At 35.2% G+C, this 21,739-nt stretch overlaps 1 protein-coding gene and 1 pseudogene across 1 annotated transcript; both read right to left on the bottom strand.

Annotated features, from left to right (window-relative positions):
* Nucleotides 1–936: 936 nt before the first annotated feature.
* LOC132189053 (uncharacterized) lies at nucleotides 937–1,890 on the bottom strand. The gene is made up of 4 exons (XM_059603535.1): nucleotides 1,858–1,890; nucleotides 1,678–1,782; nucleotides 1,219–1,571; nucleotides 937–1,118 (listed from the first exon to the last, which is right to left on the bottom strand). Exons 3-4 carry the CDS (start codon nucleotides 1,563–1,565, stop codon nucleotides 1,070–1,072), a joined length of 396 nt encoding a protein of 131 aa, XP_059459518.1. The 5' UTR covers nucleotides 1,566–1,571; nucleotides 1,678–1,782; nucleotides 1,858–1,890; the 3' UTR covers nucleotides 937–1,069.
* A 13,543-nt stretch (nucleotides 1,891–15,433) lies between these two features.
* On the bottom strand, nucleotides 15,434–15,542 carry LOC132191172 (U6atac minor spliceosomal RNA; annotated as a pseudogene).
* Between the last annotated feature and the right edge of the window lie 6,197 nt (nucleotides 15,543–21,739).

Consider the following 21,739-nt stretch of genomic DNA (forward strand, 5'->3'; position numbering starts at 1 on the left):
GCTCACAAAGATAACTATCCAATTAATTGCTAGTAATAAGTACCTCATGAATCAAACATATGTCAATTTGTCCACTAGCTAGGGATGCATGCATAGCTATATATCTACTGCTACGGCCCATCAATTTGACAATGCCAACACCATGATAAGCATTGTGCGCCTAACAAGATTGAGGCCAAAAAAAAAAGTTCACTATGAAGAAACCAACACTAAAAGAATTCAGCAGGAAAACTTATCCGGAGAAACATAACTCCATGCATGGGCAAATAAAATGCACGTAGAGTACCTCTATAAGAAACATTGCATTTATGTTTAAGTACACAACAACATTCTTTGATGAATCAATTAATATATGAAATAATCAAACTAATCTAAATGCCCACAAGAAACATAACTCAAAATGACTAACCTCATCAAAATCATAAAAAATATGTGAGAACTGCCCCATTAACCAAACCTGCCAAGGGAGAAAACTATTAAATATATGTTTTACAATTCATGGGCAGCAAAATTCCAAAACCCAAAATAAAGTACTTATCTGCATTCTCTTCCTTGCCAATTCATCCTCATAAGCAATTTGAGTAATCTACCACAATGAACAAATATATAATATCAAAGACAATGAAAATGAAACCCAAAATGATAGAGAAAGAGATACTAAAAATGTGTTTCTTCATGAAATATATTAAAGCGAGAACCTGCTTGGGTGGTTTAACTTTCTTGTACTCTTGTCATCCTGCATACACTTAAAAATAAAATTTAGAAAGATATTATTACTCCCTTGCATTGTTTACTCAAAGTTCTTTAACCTTGATAACCATGTCAAGGGAGATTTACTAACTCAAAAGTTGTTGAACCAAAAATTTTGTGAATATCTTAATATAATATAAACCAAATAAAAAGTACCAACAGATATACATTACCAAACAGATCACGATCAACAAATAGTCAAATACACATTAGCAAATAGAAAGTACCAACAACTATCCAAATACATAGTATCAAAAAATATATCACAAATAGATGCTATCAAAGAGTACATCCTAAATAAAGTTATTCCAAAGCTCCCTCAATTGTTGGCTTCACTTGATGCACCTCCAAGCAAGCTCCCTCCAGACCTAATAGAATAAAATTTCATATAATGATCAATAAGCTTTTTAACGATTACTTAGTATGTGTGTTTTTGTAAAATTAATGCATAGGTAGAGTTTCACTAACCCTCCAATACGTGACATTAAGAACTCAACAGTGGCTTTTAATTTGTTCGTTTCCTCAACGTTGGCTTGCAAATTCTCTCTGTACTGATGAAGTTCAATTCTAGTCTGTTGAAGCTCGCTTTGAGTATCTTCTTGTCTTTTCCTACACTCATCGTGGTTGTCGAAGTGGGTGAACGCTTGAGATGAAGTTCTTAAAGGGGTAGGAATAAGACCGCATCCCATTCCTCTAACGTGCCCAGTTCGTCGGCCCCCTAGTACTTGTGTGACTATTTCTTGCATTCGGTCATCCACACTTGTTCCCTCCACATTGCCTTCCTCTAAGGCCTCACTGGTTGTTAATTCTTGCATTTGAAGCTGCACAAGTCATAGTTGGCCTTAGTTTAACATATACTTCATGCAAGTTTACTATTCATGTTCTTCACTAATCAACTTAATGATCGGAGCGTAAACAGTTACTTACATATAGACTTTTGCATTTGTCGTTCACAAACTGTTTATCCTTTTTTCTTGTATGGGTAACCTCATATAGTTCAACAGGATTAGGCTTCACTTTTGTTTCTTGTTCCTACACATAATACATATAATCAAAGTTTACACTAAATAACGTTACTTTCATTAAATTATGGTACGAGATACTTACCTTTTTGTAAATGACGTTGACAAATGAACAAGTCCCAGCTGTGTGATTCGTTTCCAATTTGCTTCTGTTTAGGGTATTTCGTTCAGATTTTTTCTATGAAATTTGGAAAGAAAAAAAAACACAATTATTCATAAAATGTCTTCAAGTGCATGCAAATTATATCAATTTGAATATTCTAATCAGTATAATAATATATATTTACCTTCCATTTACCGTCATCAAATGAGTCACATATTAGGTTCCACTGTTGAGGACCATACCCTGCTGGCACGTTTTCCCTCCCAATAGCCTTAGCCTTGGCAATCCCCTCATCATCGTCTTTATCAATGCCGTCAAAATATTTCTTGTAATGATCCCTATACAAGTTCGAACGAAGCCTAGCATATGCACGACCCAATTTATGTTCAACAGCTTTGATGTGCTCGTATCGTTCCATATTCAGTGCGAAGTTTGACTGATACATAATAGATAAGAAAACAATGGTAAAAAATGTGTCACATTAATTTTCCATACGAAACATATTATTAAACATTACATTGATATTCATACCTGAACATGAAACAACAACTTGCTCTTTTCTTCAGCTGGGACCTTTTTCCATTCACCGTGATGGAGTTCGCACATGTTACGAATAATCTCCCCAATCTTGCTTGCAAACCATGATGCATTCTCGCCTACAGGTGCCCGGTGTCTATTTGGGATGTTTAGCACTAAGGGACCATGCTTAAGTACGTGGTCACTCAACTTCTTACACTTGGCCTTACCCCTTACACTTCTGACAGACGTGGTAGCTGTTACGCAAAACATGGTAACGTAGTAAGTTATATTTGGAAAAGTATATTGTCAAATGTCTATAACAAACCAAAATAATACAAAAATAACAGTTCATAAACATAAAATTCATGAACTTACAAGATGCAGTAGGGGCGGCTCCCTGTGAATCCAATCCTGCCACTGAGTGAATAGGATTATTAGACTCATGCGAAGGATGCCCATCCACTGACTCGAGGAGGAGGGGGGGCGAGGGCGACACTTGCATATCTGTATCACCAAACCCAGAATTGAGAGTCGGACTCTCATGCTCGTCAATAAGGCCCCGACCTTGACCTTGGCCTCGGCCTCGGCCTCGTGCTGCTGGAACACGTTTGCGTCCTGTTGTTGTCATTGTTATGATCAATCTGCTAACAAGTCAAAAACCACAAAATTATATTAGTCAATTTATAACCATATAGCATGTTCAATATTTTTGACAAACATACAATAATCATGCTAGTAAAAAAAAAAAAAAAAAACACCACAATATATATATATATATATATATATAGAGAGAGAGAGAGAGAGAGAGAGAGAGAGCATCAACTTCATTAAATATGCTAATACACTTTGTACTTACACCAAATGTGAGCTTATGTGTTCAACACATTTCATCATCAGATTCATATTCAGAATCTGTATCACTGTTACTTGAAGATGATTGTTCGTGTTCAGAGTCCTCTTCGTGTTCAGAGTCTATATCGTTGTCGCTACATAACTCCTCTTCCTCATCAAAGTTTGTATAATGGTCCTCGTCCGGCAAGTTATCGTTGGCAAACATGCTTGCATCAAGTTGAATATATAATTCGTCAATTGCTATTGTCGCATCATCTCTACGTAATTGAGTGGAGGCTTCAACATTCGCTTCATCAACAAAGACCATATTACCCCCAACACATTCACCTTCCTGGTATACGTCATCACTGAGTCTTTGGTCATCTTCTGTATTATCTCCCTTTTGTACTGTTGGAATATCATAGATGTCTCTATTGATCCACTTCTGCACCACTTTCCAATTACCACCCAATTTGGGATCATCCAAGTAAAACACTTGCGAAGCTTGACATGCTAAGATGAACGGGTCGGATTCACACCATTTACGAGAAGTATTCACAATCGTGAAGCCTTGGTCCATTCGTACTCCTGTTGCACTCCCAGTGTCCCACCAATCGCACTCAAACAAGTACACGAGATTTTGGCCAGGGTAACGTAACTCTAGAATATTTTTTAACTCACCATAATACTCCGTTATTGAGGTTTCGTCCTCACCTGAAACAGAAACACCACTGTTCTGAGTAGTACGAGTTTCTGCACATTCTTTTGTGTGATACCTAACCCCATTCACGATGCAACCTCTATACGATCTAACATGACGATCAGGCCCACATGCAAGATCATATAAGTGTTTTGAGTCATTGTCTGCAGTACGCCCACTATTGTATAAACGTTTATGGAACCAACGTTCAAAGTTAGCCTTCATGCTTTTTATCAATGTCACGGCCGCCTTCTCTTTTGATCATATTATAATGTTCACTGCATGAAAAATAAACGTATTGGTAAATGATCATCAACCCTACAATTATAACATGTCGTAACAAGTAAAACACAAAGGCCATTACTAAACTTACTCCAAATATGAGGCCGTTTCGTTACAATTGGTAAGCACATACCATCGTGCCCTAGCAAAATCATTAGCATCCAGTGTTACTAATTTAGCTGCTCCTAACGGCCGAACTCGTTGGGAGAACACATCCAAGCGCTGGCTCATTTCTACAACATCAACGTCAACATTTCTCCGTTCACGGTTCCATCTTGTCTCAATCCCCCGAAGGTACCTGGAACAGAAGGTCAAGCTCTCCTCAGCTAAGTAACACTCGACAATAGACCCCTCTGGACGCGCTTTGTTACGCGTCCACTTCTTATATCTTCCAAGTTCTCTTTCGAACGGATACATCCAACGGTTTTGTACGGGACCAGCAAGCTCGGCCTCCCGAGGTAAATGAAGTGCTAGATGGATCATAACATCAAAAAAAGCTGGCGGAAATATTTTTTCCATTTTGCATAAAATTATTACAATGTCGACTTTCATTTGTTTTAGGATATCAACTTTCAACGTCCGTGCACATAACTGCGTAAAAAATGTACTGAACTCGGTCAATGTTGTTCGTATTTCCGACGTAGAGAAATTTCGAATTGCAACAGGAAGCAAGCGCTGTAAGAAGACATGACAATCGTGGCTTTTCATACCCGAAATTTTACCAGGAAGCTTGTTCACACATCGACCAATGTTAGATGCATACCCGTCAGGAAATTTAACACCTTTCAACCACTCACATAAACTCTTCTTCTCATCTCTTGTCAAGGTGTACTTCGCAAGTGGCATCCTATAAGTTTCACCATTTGGCTGCACATGCAATTCTTTACGTATACCCATCAACTGTAAATCTCTTCGTGCCTTGACTGTGTCCTTGGTCTTCCCATCGATATTCATCAACGTACCTAAGATACTTTCACATATGTTCTTCTCAATATGCATTACATCTAAATTATGACGTAGTTTCAAGCTTGACCAGTAAGGCAACTCAAAGAAAATACTTCTCTTCTTCCAATTCAACACAACATCTGTGTTCTTTCTCTTTCTCCCGCTTGTTTTTCCAAATTGCAAACCCTCAGCATCTCTTAGCTGTTTCAACAATTGACTTCCAGACAATTCTTCAGGTTGCAATCTATGCTCCTCTGTACCATCGAACAAATCTCCTCTTTTGCGCCATGGATGCTCTTGAGGAAGCCACCGACGATGACACATGAAGCACACCTTATGCCCATACTTCAAATACCTGAACGATGTATCCTTATTACATACTGGACATGCAAGCTTTCCAATTGTAGACCACCCAGATAATTTTCCATATGCAGGAAAATCATTTATAGTCCATAGTAATGTCGCATGCAATTGAAATGTCTCTTTCTTTGATGCATCGTACACGCGTATGCCTTCATTCCATAAATCTTTCAAGTCATCAACCAATGGCCGCAAATATACATCAATATTCTTTCCAGGATCTGAAGGCCCTGGGATAATAAGGGGCAACATCAAATTTGGACTCTTCATACACATCCACGGAGGGAGATTGTACACCGTTAACATTACTGCCCATATGCTATATGTTGTACTCATATTACCATATGGGTTGAAACCATCACTTGCTAAGCCAAGCCGCACGTTGCGGGAATCACTTGCAAACCACTCATGTCTTTTATCAAACTCTTTCCATACAATAGAATCGGCGGGGTGTCTGAGAGTATTGCCATCATCTTCTCGACCTTCTTTGTGCCACCGCATTTCCTTGGCCATTTCTTTTGTCATAAACAACCGTTGTAACCTCGATTTTATTGGGAAATACCGTAAGACCTTTTGAGGAATATTACTTTTTCTGCCTTTGCCATCAATCCATCTTGAATTGTTGCACTTTGGGCATACCACTTTGTCTGCATGTTCTTTCCAAAAAAGCACACAACCATTCTTGCATGCGTGTATCTTATCGTAACCGAATCCCAAGTGTCGCCTAAACTGTATTGCTTCTCTATACGAGCGTGGCAATGTCTCTCCATCTGGGAGGGCCGTCTTTATCAAGTCAATCATCATATCAAACGCCTTGTTACTCATGTTGCAGAACGCCTTTATATGAAGCATCTTCAGTATAAAAGCAATTTGTGTAAATTTCTTGCAGCCTGGATAAAGTTCTCGTAAACCATCTTCCCAAAATTGGTAGAAGGAGCTTGTTTGTTCGTGATTATCAGTTGTGGGGCCCTGTGAAGTAGAGGATTCTCCGATGTTAGCATCAACAAATGTCCCCATACATACATCGTCTAACAATTCTTCAACTGCATCAACCTCCTCCATCATTTCACTTGTATGTGTGTGCATGTTTGTAGAAGTGTTTTCCCTAAAATGATCTTCTTCCCCGTGAAATATCCATCTAGTGTACGTCGGAGTAAATCCATTCATATACAAGTGACCCTTCACCTCGCTAATATGAGAATAATATCGATTTGCACAATCACGGCATGGACACTTTGTCATATCACGTGAATCAACTGATTTAACTGCCATTCCCATGAATTCTTCCACACCTTTTTGAAATCGCTCTGAACATCGAGTACTTTCCCGCATCCAACTCCTATCCATATTGATGTCCCTATTAAAGGTTATTCGTTACGTACATGTACGCACACAAGAGAATTAGAAGATCAGATTCTTAAGAATTAATAGAATTAAATGGGAGGTCTGTTCTCAAATATTAAGGGAGGGAAAGTTTAAAAGGAGCATGGGTAATGAGTGAATTCTAGAAGTGGGTTACTAGTTTAGAACAAATATACATGAAATGATGCTAGCTCAATGCGATGTTACCTAACAAAATATTCTAGAAGTGGGTTACTAGTTTAGAACAAATTTCTATTTGTAATTTATTTACTAGTTTAGCTCAATGACAGTTTTACATTTTTTTAGTATTGTTGTTAGGTTTGATATTTATTATAGAATGTTGTCTTGTTTCAAGTTTACTGTGTTGCTTCCTTATTGAACTTAAATAGAAAAGATAATACAATTATAATCCATACCAACTTTGATAACAGAAGTAGATGTGAAGTAGAAAATTAATAACATGATAGTAATCTAAGAATAAGACTTAATACTAATCTAAAAGTAATAACAAGAGAAGAGCAAGGTTTAATACAACAACAAGAGAAGAAGAGAGGTTTAATGGAACCACAAAAGATTATATGTGTTTATATATGTTAAAGCTTGTCCTTAGGGGATCGAGCGCAGGTCATGTGCGATCGATCGCAGGATCGATCGCAGTACCAGAAACTCAATGTGAGAAGCAAAGCAAACTGCGATCGATCGCAGGATCAGAAGCTCAAACTGAGAATCAGAGTACTCTGCGATCGATCGCAGGCCTGATGCGATCGATCCCAGATAGGCGTTTGCAGAACATCTTGCTGCTTCTGTAGACATAGTGTTCCCAGTTATACATGGTAAATTTGGTGAAGATGGTGGCATTCAGGTGTAGTATATTACAACCCTTAACATCTCAAATACACAAGCACAAATACATATCAGTATTTTTTTTTTCTTTATGACTTTTGAAGGGGTTATGGATTGATAGGATCTAAGTAAAATGGATGCATATTTTTTTTGTTTTTTTTTTTTCCAGTTCATATGCTCTTATACACTAGACATTTAGAGGACCTTAAAGTTGCTAGCTTCATTGAAGGGAACCAATTCTAACATGACATGTAGGACATTTAATTGGAAGACTTCATCTAGAACCTCTATATATATTTTTTTACACCATCTTGAGGCATGATGATGTCATTTGGCCTCATTAGGTAGGTTTCTTGTAACATTGGTTTCCAAGATTATACTTGCAAGCTGCATGTGTTAGAAACCAGGTATAAGCCTATAAGGTGGCTTGAGTGTTTATTTTGGGATGCACTTGGCCAGGAATGAAGCTGAATAAACAAACCTCTTGTATCTTCGTATTTTCATTTTTTTAATGATGGAAGTTATGAATTTACATTAATTATTTTACATAACCTAAACTAACAGCATGGACCCTGTTTCCTAATTGAGAAGAATCTCAGATATATAAAGTCCAGCAAAATTATCATTGTTTTACATGCAATGGATGCTCTGTACAAAACTCATCTTCATGTCTCTTTAGTATACTGTTTAATGTTAATTATGTCAGAATTGTCTATTTCTTTGTTAGGAAAAACACTAACCATTTGTCCCATTGACTAATTGGCAGTATGATGCATCTATGGAGCTCAGCAAACTGGGATTCATAACAGCACCTAGTTTTTTAGTGCAGGTATTTTCTCAACCAAGTTATATTTGTTGATAACTAATCACACTTTGTCATGTTTGCCCTGTAGGATAACTACATATATGTTCTAATTCTACAAGCATAATATTTTTTGTAACAAAGCTGTGACATTTTTCTCATATATGTTTGATGATTCTTGTTTAGCACCACAAAGTGTATCTTAAAACCTTTAGCTTTAATCAAGAGTAGCCTTTGGATGCTAAGTATAATTCTAAGAAATAAATTGAATATAGAGCTTCTTTTCAGATCCTAAGCTCCCAGGCTGTGGGATAATGAGAATTGAAGCAATTTCATTGGAACAAGCAATTTCATGAGAAATGAAGCAATATTGTGAAACTAATTCATTTGAGAATGGGTAAAGAAATATTGTGAAACTAATTCATTATTTACCCATTCTTGAGCTATTAGAGTTTGAATTTATAAGAATTCACGCTTTCTTTACCCATTCTTGCCCCTTTTCTTTACCCATTTCTTCAAATCACAATTCATGGATACTATTTGAGTGATTGAGAGGCATTTAATGTTTGCAAGGGTTTAGGAGAAACTCATACCTGAGAGAGCTACAAGAGAGCGTTAAGTTCGCCGGAGTGAGAGCTGGCAGTGAGAGAGGTGCGCCGGAAACAGCTGCCGGAGAGAGAGAAACTTGCGTGGAGTGAGTGAGAGAGAGAGAGAGAGAGAGAGAGAGGGAGGGAGAGAGTGAGAGTGAGCTCGAGAGAGTGAGAGAGTGAGAGTGAGAGAGTGATGTAAGAATTCAATATATAATTAAATTCTAATTGACAATAAAATTAGCAGCGGAATGAATAATTATATAAATACCTCTAGCCATGCTTTTGCTCAAGCCAATTGAAGAACAGTTTCACAGCAACCAAATTTAGAAAACAAAAAATATTGAGAGGTTCTTCTGACCTATGCCTACCAGTGAGTGCCAATTGATGGAATACACAGACCTTATTTATAGGTAGGTCAGGGGACCCTCAATTAGAGCTGTTACCTTAATTATTCCTCCCATCAAGGAATAAAAATCAAATCAATACAGCTAATTGATTCCACAAAAATAAAATTTTTAATTAAATCAAATACTTGTTCCACAAGAATTAAATCAGTGATTTAATTCAGAATATTTGATTGAAATCAAATACTTGTTCCACAAGAATTAAATCAGTAATTTAATTCAGAATATTTGATTTACACAATAAGCTTTAATTGGAATAAATTACTAACACCGTAATTACATATATTTTATAATTACAATATATGTGACATAAGGGATATACTTGAAATGGAATTTCTTACATTCTCCCACTTGGCCCTTATGACACATAAATTCCTTATGGTGTTCAGTTATATGATATGACCAATACTTTATTTATTTCAACCTTTCATGGAATCCTCCCACTCACTCAAAGAATACTACACACGAATCATGGCGGTAAAGCTTTTATATGATAAGCCGTCCCTTCCATGTATCACGATGTGCAATATCTCCCTAAATGAGTACTTTATGGATAATGTACTTTATGAATGAACTTCCTATAAGTCATTCGGGTCCAACTTTAATTTTATCCCCATGGATAAGAATAATATATGTGTGCACAAAAATCTTTATAACATAACATTTATGCCTATAGACCAATTAAAGAGAAACTAAGCACAAATGAATTAATGAATCTCATATATTCCACATGACTTTATACTTTCTTTACCGGTAAACTTTTAGTCATGGGATCCGCAATCATTAATTCAACACTTATATGCTTAATAGACACTTATTGTCACTTAATGTTCTCTTTCATAGTGATACTTTATGTCGATGTACATACTTCTGCTTCTACTCAGTTTATTCTTAGAAAAAAAAACTGTAGTAGAATTAACTCAGAAGATCTTTATGGGTCTAACTATAAAATCGACAATTTTGAGACCTTAACAAAAATGTCTCAACCATAATGCCTGTGTAATTAATTCACAGCATGTAATGACTTTTGCTTTCATGGTAGATGTAGCAACTATAGCCTGCTTACTGCATCTTCAGTACATATATACTGAAGTTGATTCTCTACTATCTACACATTTAGCAAAAATCAAACCTGAATAAACACCACCAAATGGTAAGTGTATCTTTAGGTTAAACTGTAGTTCTTGGTTCATTGCATATTCCATAATACTATATTGACCCAATAGTCCAACTGTTATTTCAATGTCAGGTCTAATGTAGACCTGTGCATACATATGGAATATTTTTCATTTGCCTTTGTTCCAATACATTTTGGGACATTATCTCCTTTAATAATAGGTGCTACTGAAGATTCATAGTTCTTCATTCTGAATCACTCCCAAAACTTTAGTGAGAGGAACTTTATGTAGCAAACCTAAATTAATGCTTGCAAGCAAAATATTATCTATATACAAGACTAAAAGAAATGTAACTTTACTCCCACTGACCTTAAGGTATATTCAATGATTAACAAGGTTCTCAATAAACCTATGTGAGGTAACAACCTTGTATTATATACCACTAGTGAGAGGCGTATCTTAGTCCATTAATAGATATCCTTAATTTGTAAGCTTTCTGACTGTTATTAATAAAACCCCTTAAGTTGTCTTATGTACACCTCATCCTTAAGATCCTTATTCAGGAAAATTGTTTTTCACATCCTTTTGATATAGCTCTAAAACAAAATGAGTTATTCATATCATGATAATCAATGTCTTCCTTTTTGAGTAAGATCATTGGCTACAAGTCTAACTTTATATCGTTCAACATTACCCGGAAGCATCCTTTTAGGTTTTATAAACCCATTTGCGGCCTATGGCTACAACTCCCTTTGGTAAGTCAACAAGATTACAGACTTGAATTTTAGCCAAAGATTTCATCTCCTCCTTCATGGCATTGAAACACAATGTGAAGTTATCTCCACCCAAAAAGATGTGAAAATAGATTTTGGATCGTCCTTAGGTCCGACATAAAAATCAGATTCCTGGAAGTATACAACATAATCACTAGAGATTGTTGGTCTCCTTATTCTAGAGAATCTTCTTAATCCTACTTCATTTACTTTTGACAAAGTCTGAGTAGGTTCATTCTAAACTTGTTCCTTATGAGTTGACTGTTCTGAAACCGATTGTGCTTGAAGATAATCAATTTGATTTTTCTTAAGCACAGTCAAACACTCTTCATGTGAAGGGGCTTCAGTCAACTCTTGTGCTTCCTCTAATTCAATCCCTTGAGAATAAGCACTCGCACTAAGTTCAGTGTCCTCTATAAATTTTGAATATTAGACTCAACAATTCTAGGACTAAATGAAGAACAGTAAAGCCTAAACCCCTTGGAGTTTACTGTATAACCTATAAAATTCCGCTAGTTGTCCTTGAAGCTAATTACCTTAGGTGTGGATTATAAATCCTCACTATAGCAAGACAACCCCATATGTGTAAACAATTTGAACTTGGTTCCATTCATTCCTTAATTTAGGTGTCTTATGGACAACTCTGATTGGAATCGAGTTAAATGTATACACAACGGTTTTCAAGGCTTCACTCCATTAGGAGAATAGAACATTACCTTTCATGTCCCCTTTTCGTGTACCTACCATAATACTATCTGCCTCTATCAGATCTTACGATCTTGATTTTCTTTTGTTTTGTTTCTCTACTTCCACCTTATAGGTACTGAAAGCATTTAATGCCCCAACCTTATGATTTAGAAGATAGAGATACATAAACCTTATATGGTTATTACCGAAAGAGATAGGATATCTCTAACCATTTAGGCAAGAAGTATGGAAAATGTTATACTTGTACATGATCTCAAGAATTTCAAAAATCCTTTTGTTGGCACCTTTAGTGGTATAGTTGGTCTGCTTTTCCTTAATGCAGTCCACATAAGTACCAAAGGTAGTAAATTTCAAGAGTCGTAAAAACTCTATTATTTATCGACCTTTTATTATTTATAGAGATATATTTCAATCTCCAATGCCATAACATAGAGGATTTTCTCATTCATAAGACTCTGCTTTATGTCAACATTTATATGCAGGGATTAATTTTCCAAAAATTGGGATCTAGATCAATTTTAAATAGACCATTAATTTAATATTCCACCCAAAAGTTTTAACAATATTCAAACTTGATTTTAACAAACTAAAATAGAAATTAAATTTCTAAAAGAATTGTGGAATATATAAAAAAATATTATTAAGGTCAAAATAATGTAACTGAATTTTTTTTATAAAAAAAAAAAATTAATTAATTAATCTATAGATCCCAACAACCTCCAATTGTAAACAAGTATTATTTAGAAAACCCTGCATTATGTTGACAACGTGGACCGCTAAACCAAATTCAATCCACATAGTCCTTAGGAGAGTCAATAAAAGAGATTCATGACACACTAGGTGTATGAGATTACCTTTATTTCAAGTCATTTATGATACTTTAAGCAATCATTCTTTATATGCCCATAATTTTCCTTAGTGTGAGAGAAACAAGTATCTTAATTGCCATAACACTTTGTCGGCACCTTGTTTTCATTCATCAACTATTGGACATGATTGCCTATAAAGGTCTTTCCCTTAACATGAATAACTTTCTGGATTCTCATGTCTTAATCTCTCATCTTCTTGAACACACATGATCAGAAGTTCCTTAATTGATCAGTTATCCTTATGTGTGCCACAAGATATTTGAAAAAATATCATATTTAGATGAGAGAATAAAATTGACCATAATGACTCAAAAACTCAACATTTAGGGACTTTATAATGAGCTGTTATGTCCTTCATTTCCATAATGTGCTCAAGCACATTTTGAAACTGTAAAAGGTTTTACTTTAAAGCTTTTCTATTAGGGTGCAGGCCAAAGCCTTATTGGAACTCACTAAATGTTCCTCAATGACCTTTCTTTGGCCCTAAAACACTAAGGAATAAAACCCTAATGCTTTCCTTGATATGAGATTTCATGAACGTTGAAACTTAAGCGATTTAAATCACTACAATCGTTCATGTTTAATAATCTCATGTGGCGTACTTGATTCCGTGGGAGAAGGTGATTCGTCCACACGAAACGCCAATTCAGTCTCCAAACACCCCAAAGTGAAAAACACATTTTTCTTTTCAGTCAGGAAAAATTACCACTAGGAATTATTGGAACATAAAATACTAATAATTAAAGCAGTAGGAATACATCCAGTAACCAAGAAAAATTATATACTTTAATGCTATGAAATAACCTTATTTAAATTAACCAATGTTAATTTAATAGTAAATTTCAACCTACCTGTGGGCAAAGGTGCATCACGCATGAAATTTACTCTTTATTAATAAGACTAATAAATTTAGCATTAATAAATAAAATTTTCTGTACCTGTGGGCCTAAGAGAAATTTTATTTTCAATGTTAAATTTACTATCTTATTCTAATTAACTCATAAAAATAAAAACGTCCCTGTGGGGATTGGCAAATTAAATTTATGAATTAATTACAACACGATGTTAATTTTCTTTATGAAGTTCATATATATAATCTTGATACAATTATCATTATAAAATCGGGATGCTGTGGCTCTCCCAAAAATTATTATGACAATTATGACTTCATTAACATCGAATTTATTTAAATGAACCAATGCTAATTTAATAGTAAATTTCAACCTACCTATGGGCAAAGGTTGCATCACGCATGAAATTTACTCTTTAATAGGACTAATAAATTTAACATTAATAAATAATATTCTCCGTACCTGTGGGCCTAAGAGAAATTTTATTTTTCAAGTTAAATTTATTATCTTATTCTAATTAAATCATAAAAATAATAACGTCCCTGTGGGGATTAGTAATTAAATTTATGAATTAATTACAACATGATGTTAATTTTCCTTATGAAGTTCACATATATGATCTTGATGCAATTATCATTATAAAATTGGGATGCTGTGGCTCTCCCAAAATTATTATGATAATCACTACTTCATTAACATCCAATAACTGTATAGATGCCACAAATAAAGTTCCCAAGAATAAAAGACAAAACCATCATGTTAGTGGGTAAACAGTATTTTTCCAAAGTACAACCGGATAGTGTCCCAGGTAAGTGAGGGGGCGCACAACGGCACACTTAAGTCCCAAGACTTGCCTTGCCAGAGCTTTCCGATTGCAATTTTGGATAGTACCATAAACATTCACCAACACATGAGGCTTAGTTAATTATTCTCAGGTCCAGGCATCAAACAATTTATATTTAAACAATTAAAAGAATAAATATATCCTTAAGTTCATGCATTAAAGAAACAATAATTTAATACTGAACAATTTAAATCATAAGATGAATAAAAATGCAACATAAAAGCATAATAATCTCAATAGCCTAATGGTCTTGAAGTGACCTTAAGCCCTTTATGCCTTAAGAACCCAACTTCTAAACCTAATGAGCCCAAATCATCTTCTCATTTTTTTTTTTTTTTTTTTTTTTAATCCGGATGGGCCACTTCAAATGGATTGGGCTTTTGGGTCAGCCCACTTAATGACCCAGCTCCTTTATTTTTTATAACTGGATCGGGCTTGGGTTAAAATAAACCCATACCCAATAGCCCAAAACACTAGACCCGGTTCCATATGGGTTTGAAAAACCCTACCCGAATCATCATGTTCCCCAACCCGAAAAATACCCAACCCTAGCGCCACCGCCCTTTCCCCTTCCCCTTCCCCATCTGCCGGCCACGCAGAGCTGCCACCCAACGGCAAACGGCCATTGTCACCGGCAAGGGGCCGCTGCACCCTTTATGCGGCCAAAACCGCTGCAGGTGGGAGGGGAATACCGGCGCTGCAGGTAGGGGAAAACTGGTGCTGCAAGTGGGGAAAGACCGACACTGCAGGTGGGGAAAGCCGGTGCTAGTTATAGATCCACCCCAAGGGTGGGAAGCCTTAACTGGACGTGTGGATAACAGGAACGGCCTTTCGAGATGCCAACCATCTCTCCTTTCTACAAACATTAATGGCCTGTACTTATTTTATTTCAACAAAATTTTAACAGGGCCGTGGGTTTCTTTCTTTTCACCACCCTCCCAAGCCATAAGGACAATATGGTCAAGTCCCCAAAAAAAAAACACCAAGAATTGTTAGCTTTTAAGTCCAAACAGAACAATGTATCCAAATGAACCAAAACTAAACATCCATATATAAGCTTCACGTAAAAACACAAGCTTTATTTTATTTCAACATAAACAAGTATCAACAGGACCGTGCAACAAATAAAAAAATATCTTGGGTTTCAGCTTGTTTCAAGCTATTTTTGTTTCAATAATTAATTGAACAAAATGAATATTATTGAAACAAAAATACAAATTTACAGCAAGCATATCTAAAAATTAGACTGAGCAAATATGGCCTAAAGGAGGCTCTGATACCACATGTAAGAATTCAATATATAATTAAATGCTAATTGACAATAAAATTAGCAGCGGAATGAATAATTATATAAATACCTCTAGCCATGCTTTTGCTCAAGCCAATTGAAGAACAGTTTCACAGCAACCAAATTTAGAAAACAAAAAAATATTGAGAGGTTCTTCTGACCTATGCCTACCAGTGAGTGCCAATTGATGGAATACACAGGCCTTATTTATAGGTAGGTCAAGGGACCCTCAATTAGAGCTGTTACCTTAATTATTCCTCCCATCAAGGAATAAAAATCAAATCAATACAGCTAATTGATTCCACAAAAATAAAATCTTTAATGAAATCAAATACTTGTTCCACAAGAATTAAATCAGTGCTTTAATTCATAATATTTGATTGAAATCAAATACTTGTTCCACAAGAATTAAATCAATAATTTAATTCAGAATATTTGATTGGAATCAAATACTTGTTCCACAAGAATTAAATCAGTAATTTAATTCAGAATATTTGATTTACACGATAAGCTTTAATTGGAATAAATTATTGAACACCATAATTTTATAATTACAATAATATATGTGACATAAAGGGACATACTTTAAATGGAACTTCTTACATTCTCCCACTTGGCCCTTATGACACATAAATTCTTTATGGTGTTCAATTCTATGATATGGCCAATACTTTATTTATTCCAACCATTTATGGAATCCTCCAACTCATTCAAGGAATACTACACACGAATCATGGCGGTAAAGCTTTTATATGATAAGCCGTCCCTTCCATGTATCACAATGTGCAATATCTCCCTAAATGAGTACTTTATGGATAATGTACTTTATGAATGAACTTCCTATAAGTCATTCGGGTCCAACTTTAATTTTATCCCCACAGATAAGAATAATATATATATGCGCACAAAAATCTTTATAACATAACCTTTATGTCTATAGACCAATTAAAGAGAAACTAAGCACAAATGAATTAATGAATCTCATATATTCCACATGACTTTATACTTTCTTTTACCGGTAAACCTTTAGTCATGGGATCCGCAATCATTAATTCAACACTTATATGCTTAATAGACACTTATTGTCACTTAATGTTCTCTTTCATAGTGATACTTTATGTCGATATACATACTTCTGCTTCTACTCAGTTTATTCTTAGAAAAATAACTGTAGTAGAATTAACTCAGAAGATCTTTATGGGTCTAACTATAAAATCGACAATTTTGAGACCTTAACAAAAATGTCTCAACCATAATGCCTGTGTAATTAATTCACAGCATGTAATAACCTTTGCTTTCATGGTAGATGTAGCAACTATAGTCTGCTTACTGCATCTTCAATACATATATACTGAAGTTGATTCTCTACTATCTACACATTTAGCAAAAATCAAACCTGAATAAACACCACCAAATGGTAAGTGTATTTTTAGGTTAAACTGTAGTTCTTGGTTCATTGCATATTCCATAATACTATATTGACCCAATAGTCCGACTGCTATTTTAATGTCAGGTCTAATGTAGACCTGTGCACACATATGGAATATTTTTCACCTGCCTTTGTTCTAATACATTTTTGGGATATTATCCCCCTTAATAATAGGTGCTACTGAAGATTCATAGTTCTTCATTTTGAATCTCTCCCAAAACTTTAGTGAGAGGAACTTTATGTAGCAAACCTAAATTAGTGCTTGCAAGCAAAATATTATCTATATATAGGACTAAAAGAAATGTAACTTTACTCCCACTGACCTTAAGGTATATACAATGATTAACAAGGTTCTCAATAAAACCATGTGAGGCAATAACCTTGTAAAAATTATATATACCAATAGTGAGAGGCCAATCTTAGTCCATAAATAGATATCCTTAATGTGGAAGCTTTCTGACTGTTATCAATAAAACCTTTAAGTTGTCTTATGTACACCTCCTCCTTAAGATCCCCATTTAGGAAAATTGTTTTTCACATCCTTTTGATACAGCTCTAAACCAAAATGAGCTACTCATACCATGATAATCAATGACTTCCTTTTGAGTAAGATCATTGGCTACAAGTCTAGCTTTATATCATTTAACATTACTTGGAAGCATCCTTTTAGGTTTTGTAAACCCATTTGCAGCCTATGGCTACAACTCCCTTTGGTAAGTCAACAAGATTGCAGACTTGAATTTTAGCCAATGATTTCATTTCCTCCTTCATGGCATTAAAACACAATGTGAAGTTATCTTCACCCAAAATGATGTGAAAACAATTTTTGGATCGTCCTTAGGTTTGACATAAAAATTAGACTTCTGGAAGTATACAATATAATCACTAGGATTGTTAGTCACCTTATTCTAGAGAATCTTCTTAATCCTACTTCATTTACTTTTGACAAAGTCTGAGTAGGTTCATTATGAGCTTGTTCCTTATGAGTTGACCGTTCTGAAACCGATTGTGGTTCAGGATAATCAATTTGATTTTCCTTAAGCACAATCAAACACCCTTCATGTGAAGGAGCTTCAGTCAACTCTTGTGCTTCCTCTAATTTAATCCATTGAGGATAAGCACTCCCACTAAGTTCAGCGTCCTCTAGAAATTTTGAATATCTAAACTCAACAATTCTAGGATTAAATGAAGAACAGTAAAGCCTAAACCCCTTGTAGTTTACTGTATAACCTATAAAATTCCGCTAGTTGTCCTTGAAGCTAATTACCTTAGGTGTGGATTATAAATCCTCACTATAGCAAGACAACCCCATATGTGTAAACAATTTGAACTTGGTTCCATTCATTCCTTAATTTAGGTGTCTTATGGACAACTCTGAATGGAATCGAGTTAAATGTATACACAGCAGTTTTCAAGGCTTCTCTCCATTAGGAGAATAGAACATTACCTTTCATATCCCCTTTTCGTGTACCTACCATAATACTATCTGCCTCTATCAGATCTTACGATCTTGATTTTCTTTTGTTTTGTTTCTCTACTTCTACCTTATAGGTACTGGAAGCATTAATGCTTAAACCTTATGATTTAGAAGATAGAGATACATAAACCTTATATGGTTATTACCGAAAGAGATAGGATATCTCTAACCATTTAGGCAAGAAGTATGGAAAATGTTACACTTGTACATGATCTCAAGAATTTCAAAAATTCTTTTGTTGGCACCTTTAGTGGTATAGTTGGTCTGCTTTTCCTTAATGCAGTCCACATAAATACCAAAGGTAGTAAATTTCAAGAGTCGTAAAAACTCTATCATTTATCGACCTTTTTATTCTTTATAGAGATATATTCCAATCTCCAATGCCATAACATAGAGGATTTTCTTATTCATAAGACTCTGCTTTATGTCGACATTTATATGCAGGGATTAATTTTCAAAAAAATTGGGATCTAGATCAATTTTAAATAGACCATTAATTTAATATTCCACCCAAAAATTTTAACAATATTCAAACTTGATTTTAACAAACTAAAATAGAAATTAAATTTCTAAAAGAATTGTGGAATATATAAAAACATTATTAAGGTCAAAATGACATAACTGAATTTTTTAAAATTAATCTATAGATCCCAACAACCTCCAATTGTAAACAAGTATTATTTAGAAAACCCTGCATTATGTTGACAACGTGGACCGCTAAACCAAATTCAATCCACATAGTCCTTAGGAGAGTCAATAAAAGAGATTCATGACACATTAGGTGTATGAGATTACCTTTATTTCAAGTCATTTATGATACTTTATGCAATCATTCTTTATATGCCCATAATTTTCCTTAGTGTGAGAGAAACAAGTATCTTAATTGCCATAACACTTTGTTGGCACCTTGTTCTCATTTATCAACTATTGGACATGATTGCCTATAAAGGTCTTTCCCTTAACATGAGTAACTTTCTGAATTCTCATGTCTTAATCTCTCATCTTCTTGAACACACATGATCAGAAGTTCCTTAATTGATCAGTTATCCTTATGTGTGCCACAAGATATTTGAAAAAATATCATATTTAGATGAGAGAATAAAATTGACCATAATGACTCAAAAACTCAACCTTTAGGGACTTTATAATGAGCTGTTATGTCCTTCATTTCCATAATGTGCTCAAGCACATTTTGAAACTATAAAAACTTTAAAGCTTTTCTATTAGGGTGCAGGCCAAAGCCTTATTGGAACTCACTAAATGTTCCTCAATGACCTTTCTTTGGCCCTAAAACACTAATGCTTTCCTTGATATGAGATTTCATGAACGTTGAAACTTAAGCAATTTAAATCACTACAATCGTTCATGTTTAATAATCTCATGTGGTGTACTTGATTCCGTGGGAGAAGGTGATTCGTCCACATGAAACGCCAATTCAGTATCCAAACACCCCAAAGTGAAAAACACATTTTTCTTTTCAGTCAGGAAAAATTACCCCTAGGAATTATTGGAACATAAAATACTAATAATTAAAGCAGTAGGAATACATCCAGTAACCAAGAAAAATTATATACTTTAATGCTATGAAATAACCTTATTTAAATTAACCAATGTTAATTTAATAGTAAATTTCAACCTACCTGTGGGCAAAGGTGCATCACGCATGAAATTTACTCTTTATTAATAAGACTAATAAATTTAGCATTAATAAATAAAATTTTCCATACCTGTGGGCCTAAGAGAAATTTTATTTTCAATGTTAAATTTACTATCTTATTCTAATTAACTCATAAAAATAAAAACGTCCCTGTGGGGATTGGCAAATTAAATTTATGAATTAATTACAACACGATGTTAATTTTCTTTATGAAGTTCATATATATAATCTTGATGCAATTATCATTATAAAATCGGGATGCTGTGGCTCTCCCAAAATTATTATGATAATCACTACTTCATTAACATCCAATAACTGTATAGATGCCACAAATAAAGTTCCCAAGAATAAAGACAAAACCATCATGTTAGTGGGTAAACAGTATTTTTCCAAAGTACAACCGGATAGTGTCCCAGATAAGTGAGGGGGCGCACAACGGCACACTTAAGTCCCAAGACTTACCTTGCCAGAGCTTTCCGATTGCAATTTTGGATAGTACCATAAACATTCACCAACACATGAGGCTTAGTTAATTATTCTCAGGTCCAGGCATCAAACAATTTATATTTAAACAATTAAAATAATAAATATATCCTTCAGTTCATGTATTAAAGAAACAATAATTTAATACTGAACAATTTAAATCATAAGATACATAAAAATGTAACATTAAAGTACCATAAACTGAATAGCCTAATGGTCTTGAAGTGACCTCAGACCCTTTATCCCTCAAGAACCCAAGTTCTAAACCCACAGTGGCCCAAACCGTTTTCCCCCTTTTTTAAAAAAAAAAAAAAAAAAAAATCCGAATGGGCTATTGTATTGGGTCTTTCTTTATCGGGTTGGGCCACTTTATTGGGTTGCGGGTCAGCCCACTTAATGACCCAGCTCCTTTTTTTTTTTTTTTTTTTTAACTGGATCGGGCTTGGGTTAAAATAAACCCATACCCAATAGCCCAAAACACTAGACCCGGTTCCATATGGGTTTGAAAAAACCCTACCCGGATCATCATGTTCTCCAACCCGAAAAATACCCAATCCCTAGCGCCGCCGCCCCTTCCCCTTCCCCTTCCCCATTCGCCGGCCACCGGCGCCACTTCCTTAATGCGCCGGCCACGCAGAGCCGCCGCCCAACGGCAAACGGCCACTGTCCCTGGCAAGGGGCCGCTGCACCCTTTATGCGGCCAAAACCGCTGCAGGTGGGGGTGGGGGG

The sequence above is a fragment of the Corylus avellana genome, chromosome ca8 (genome assembly GCF_901000735.1).
Source record: "Corylus avellana chromosome ca8, CavTom2PMs-1.0".
NCBI lineage: Eukaryota > Viridiplantae > Streptophyta > Magnoliopsida > Fagales > Betulaceae > Corylus > Corylus avellana.

Bases quoted from the DNA above. Each gene is read 5' to 3' on its own strand.
- LOC132189053 (XM_059603535.1), bottom strand. From the start codon at position 1,565: ATGCAAGAATTAACAACCAGTGAGGCCTTAGAGGAAGGCAATGTGGAG. The intron at 1,119-1,218 runs GTTAGTGAAACT...TTATTCTATTAG, and splicing joins TTAATGTCACGTATTGGAGG to GTCTGGAGGGAGCTTGCTTG.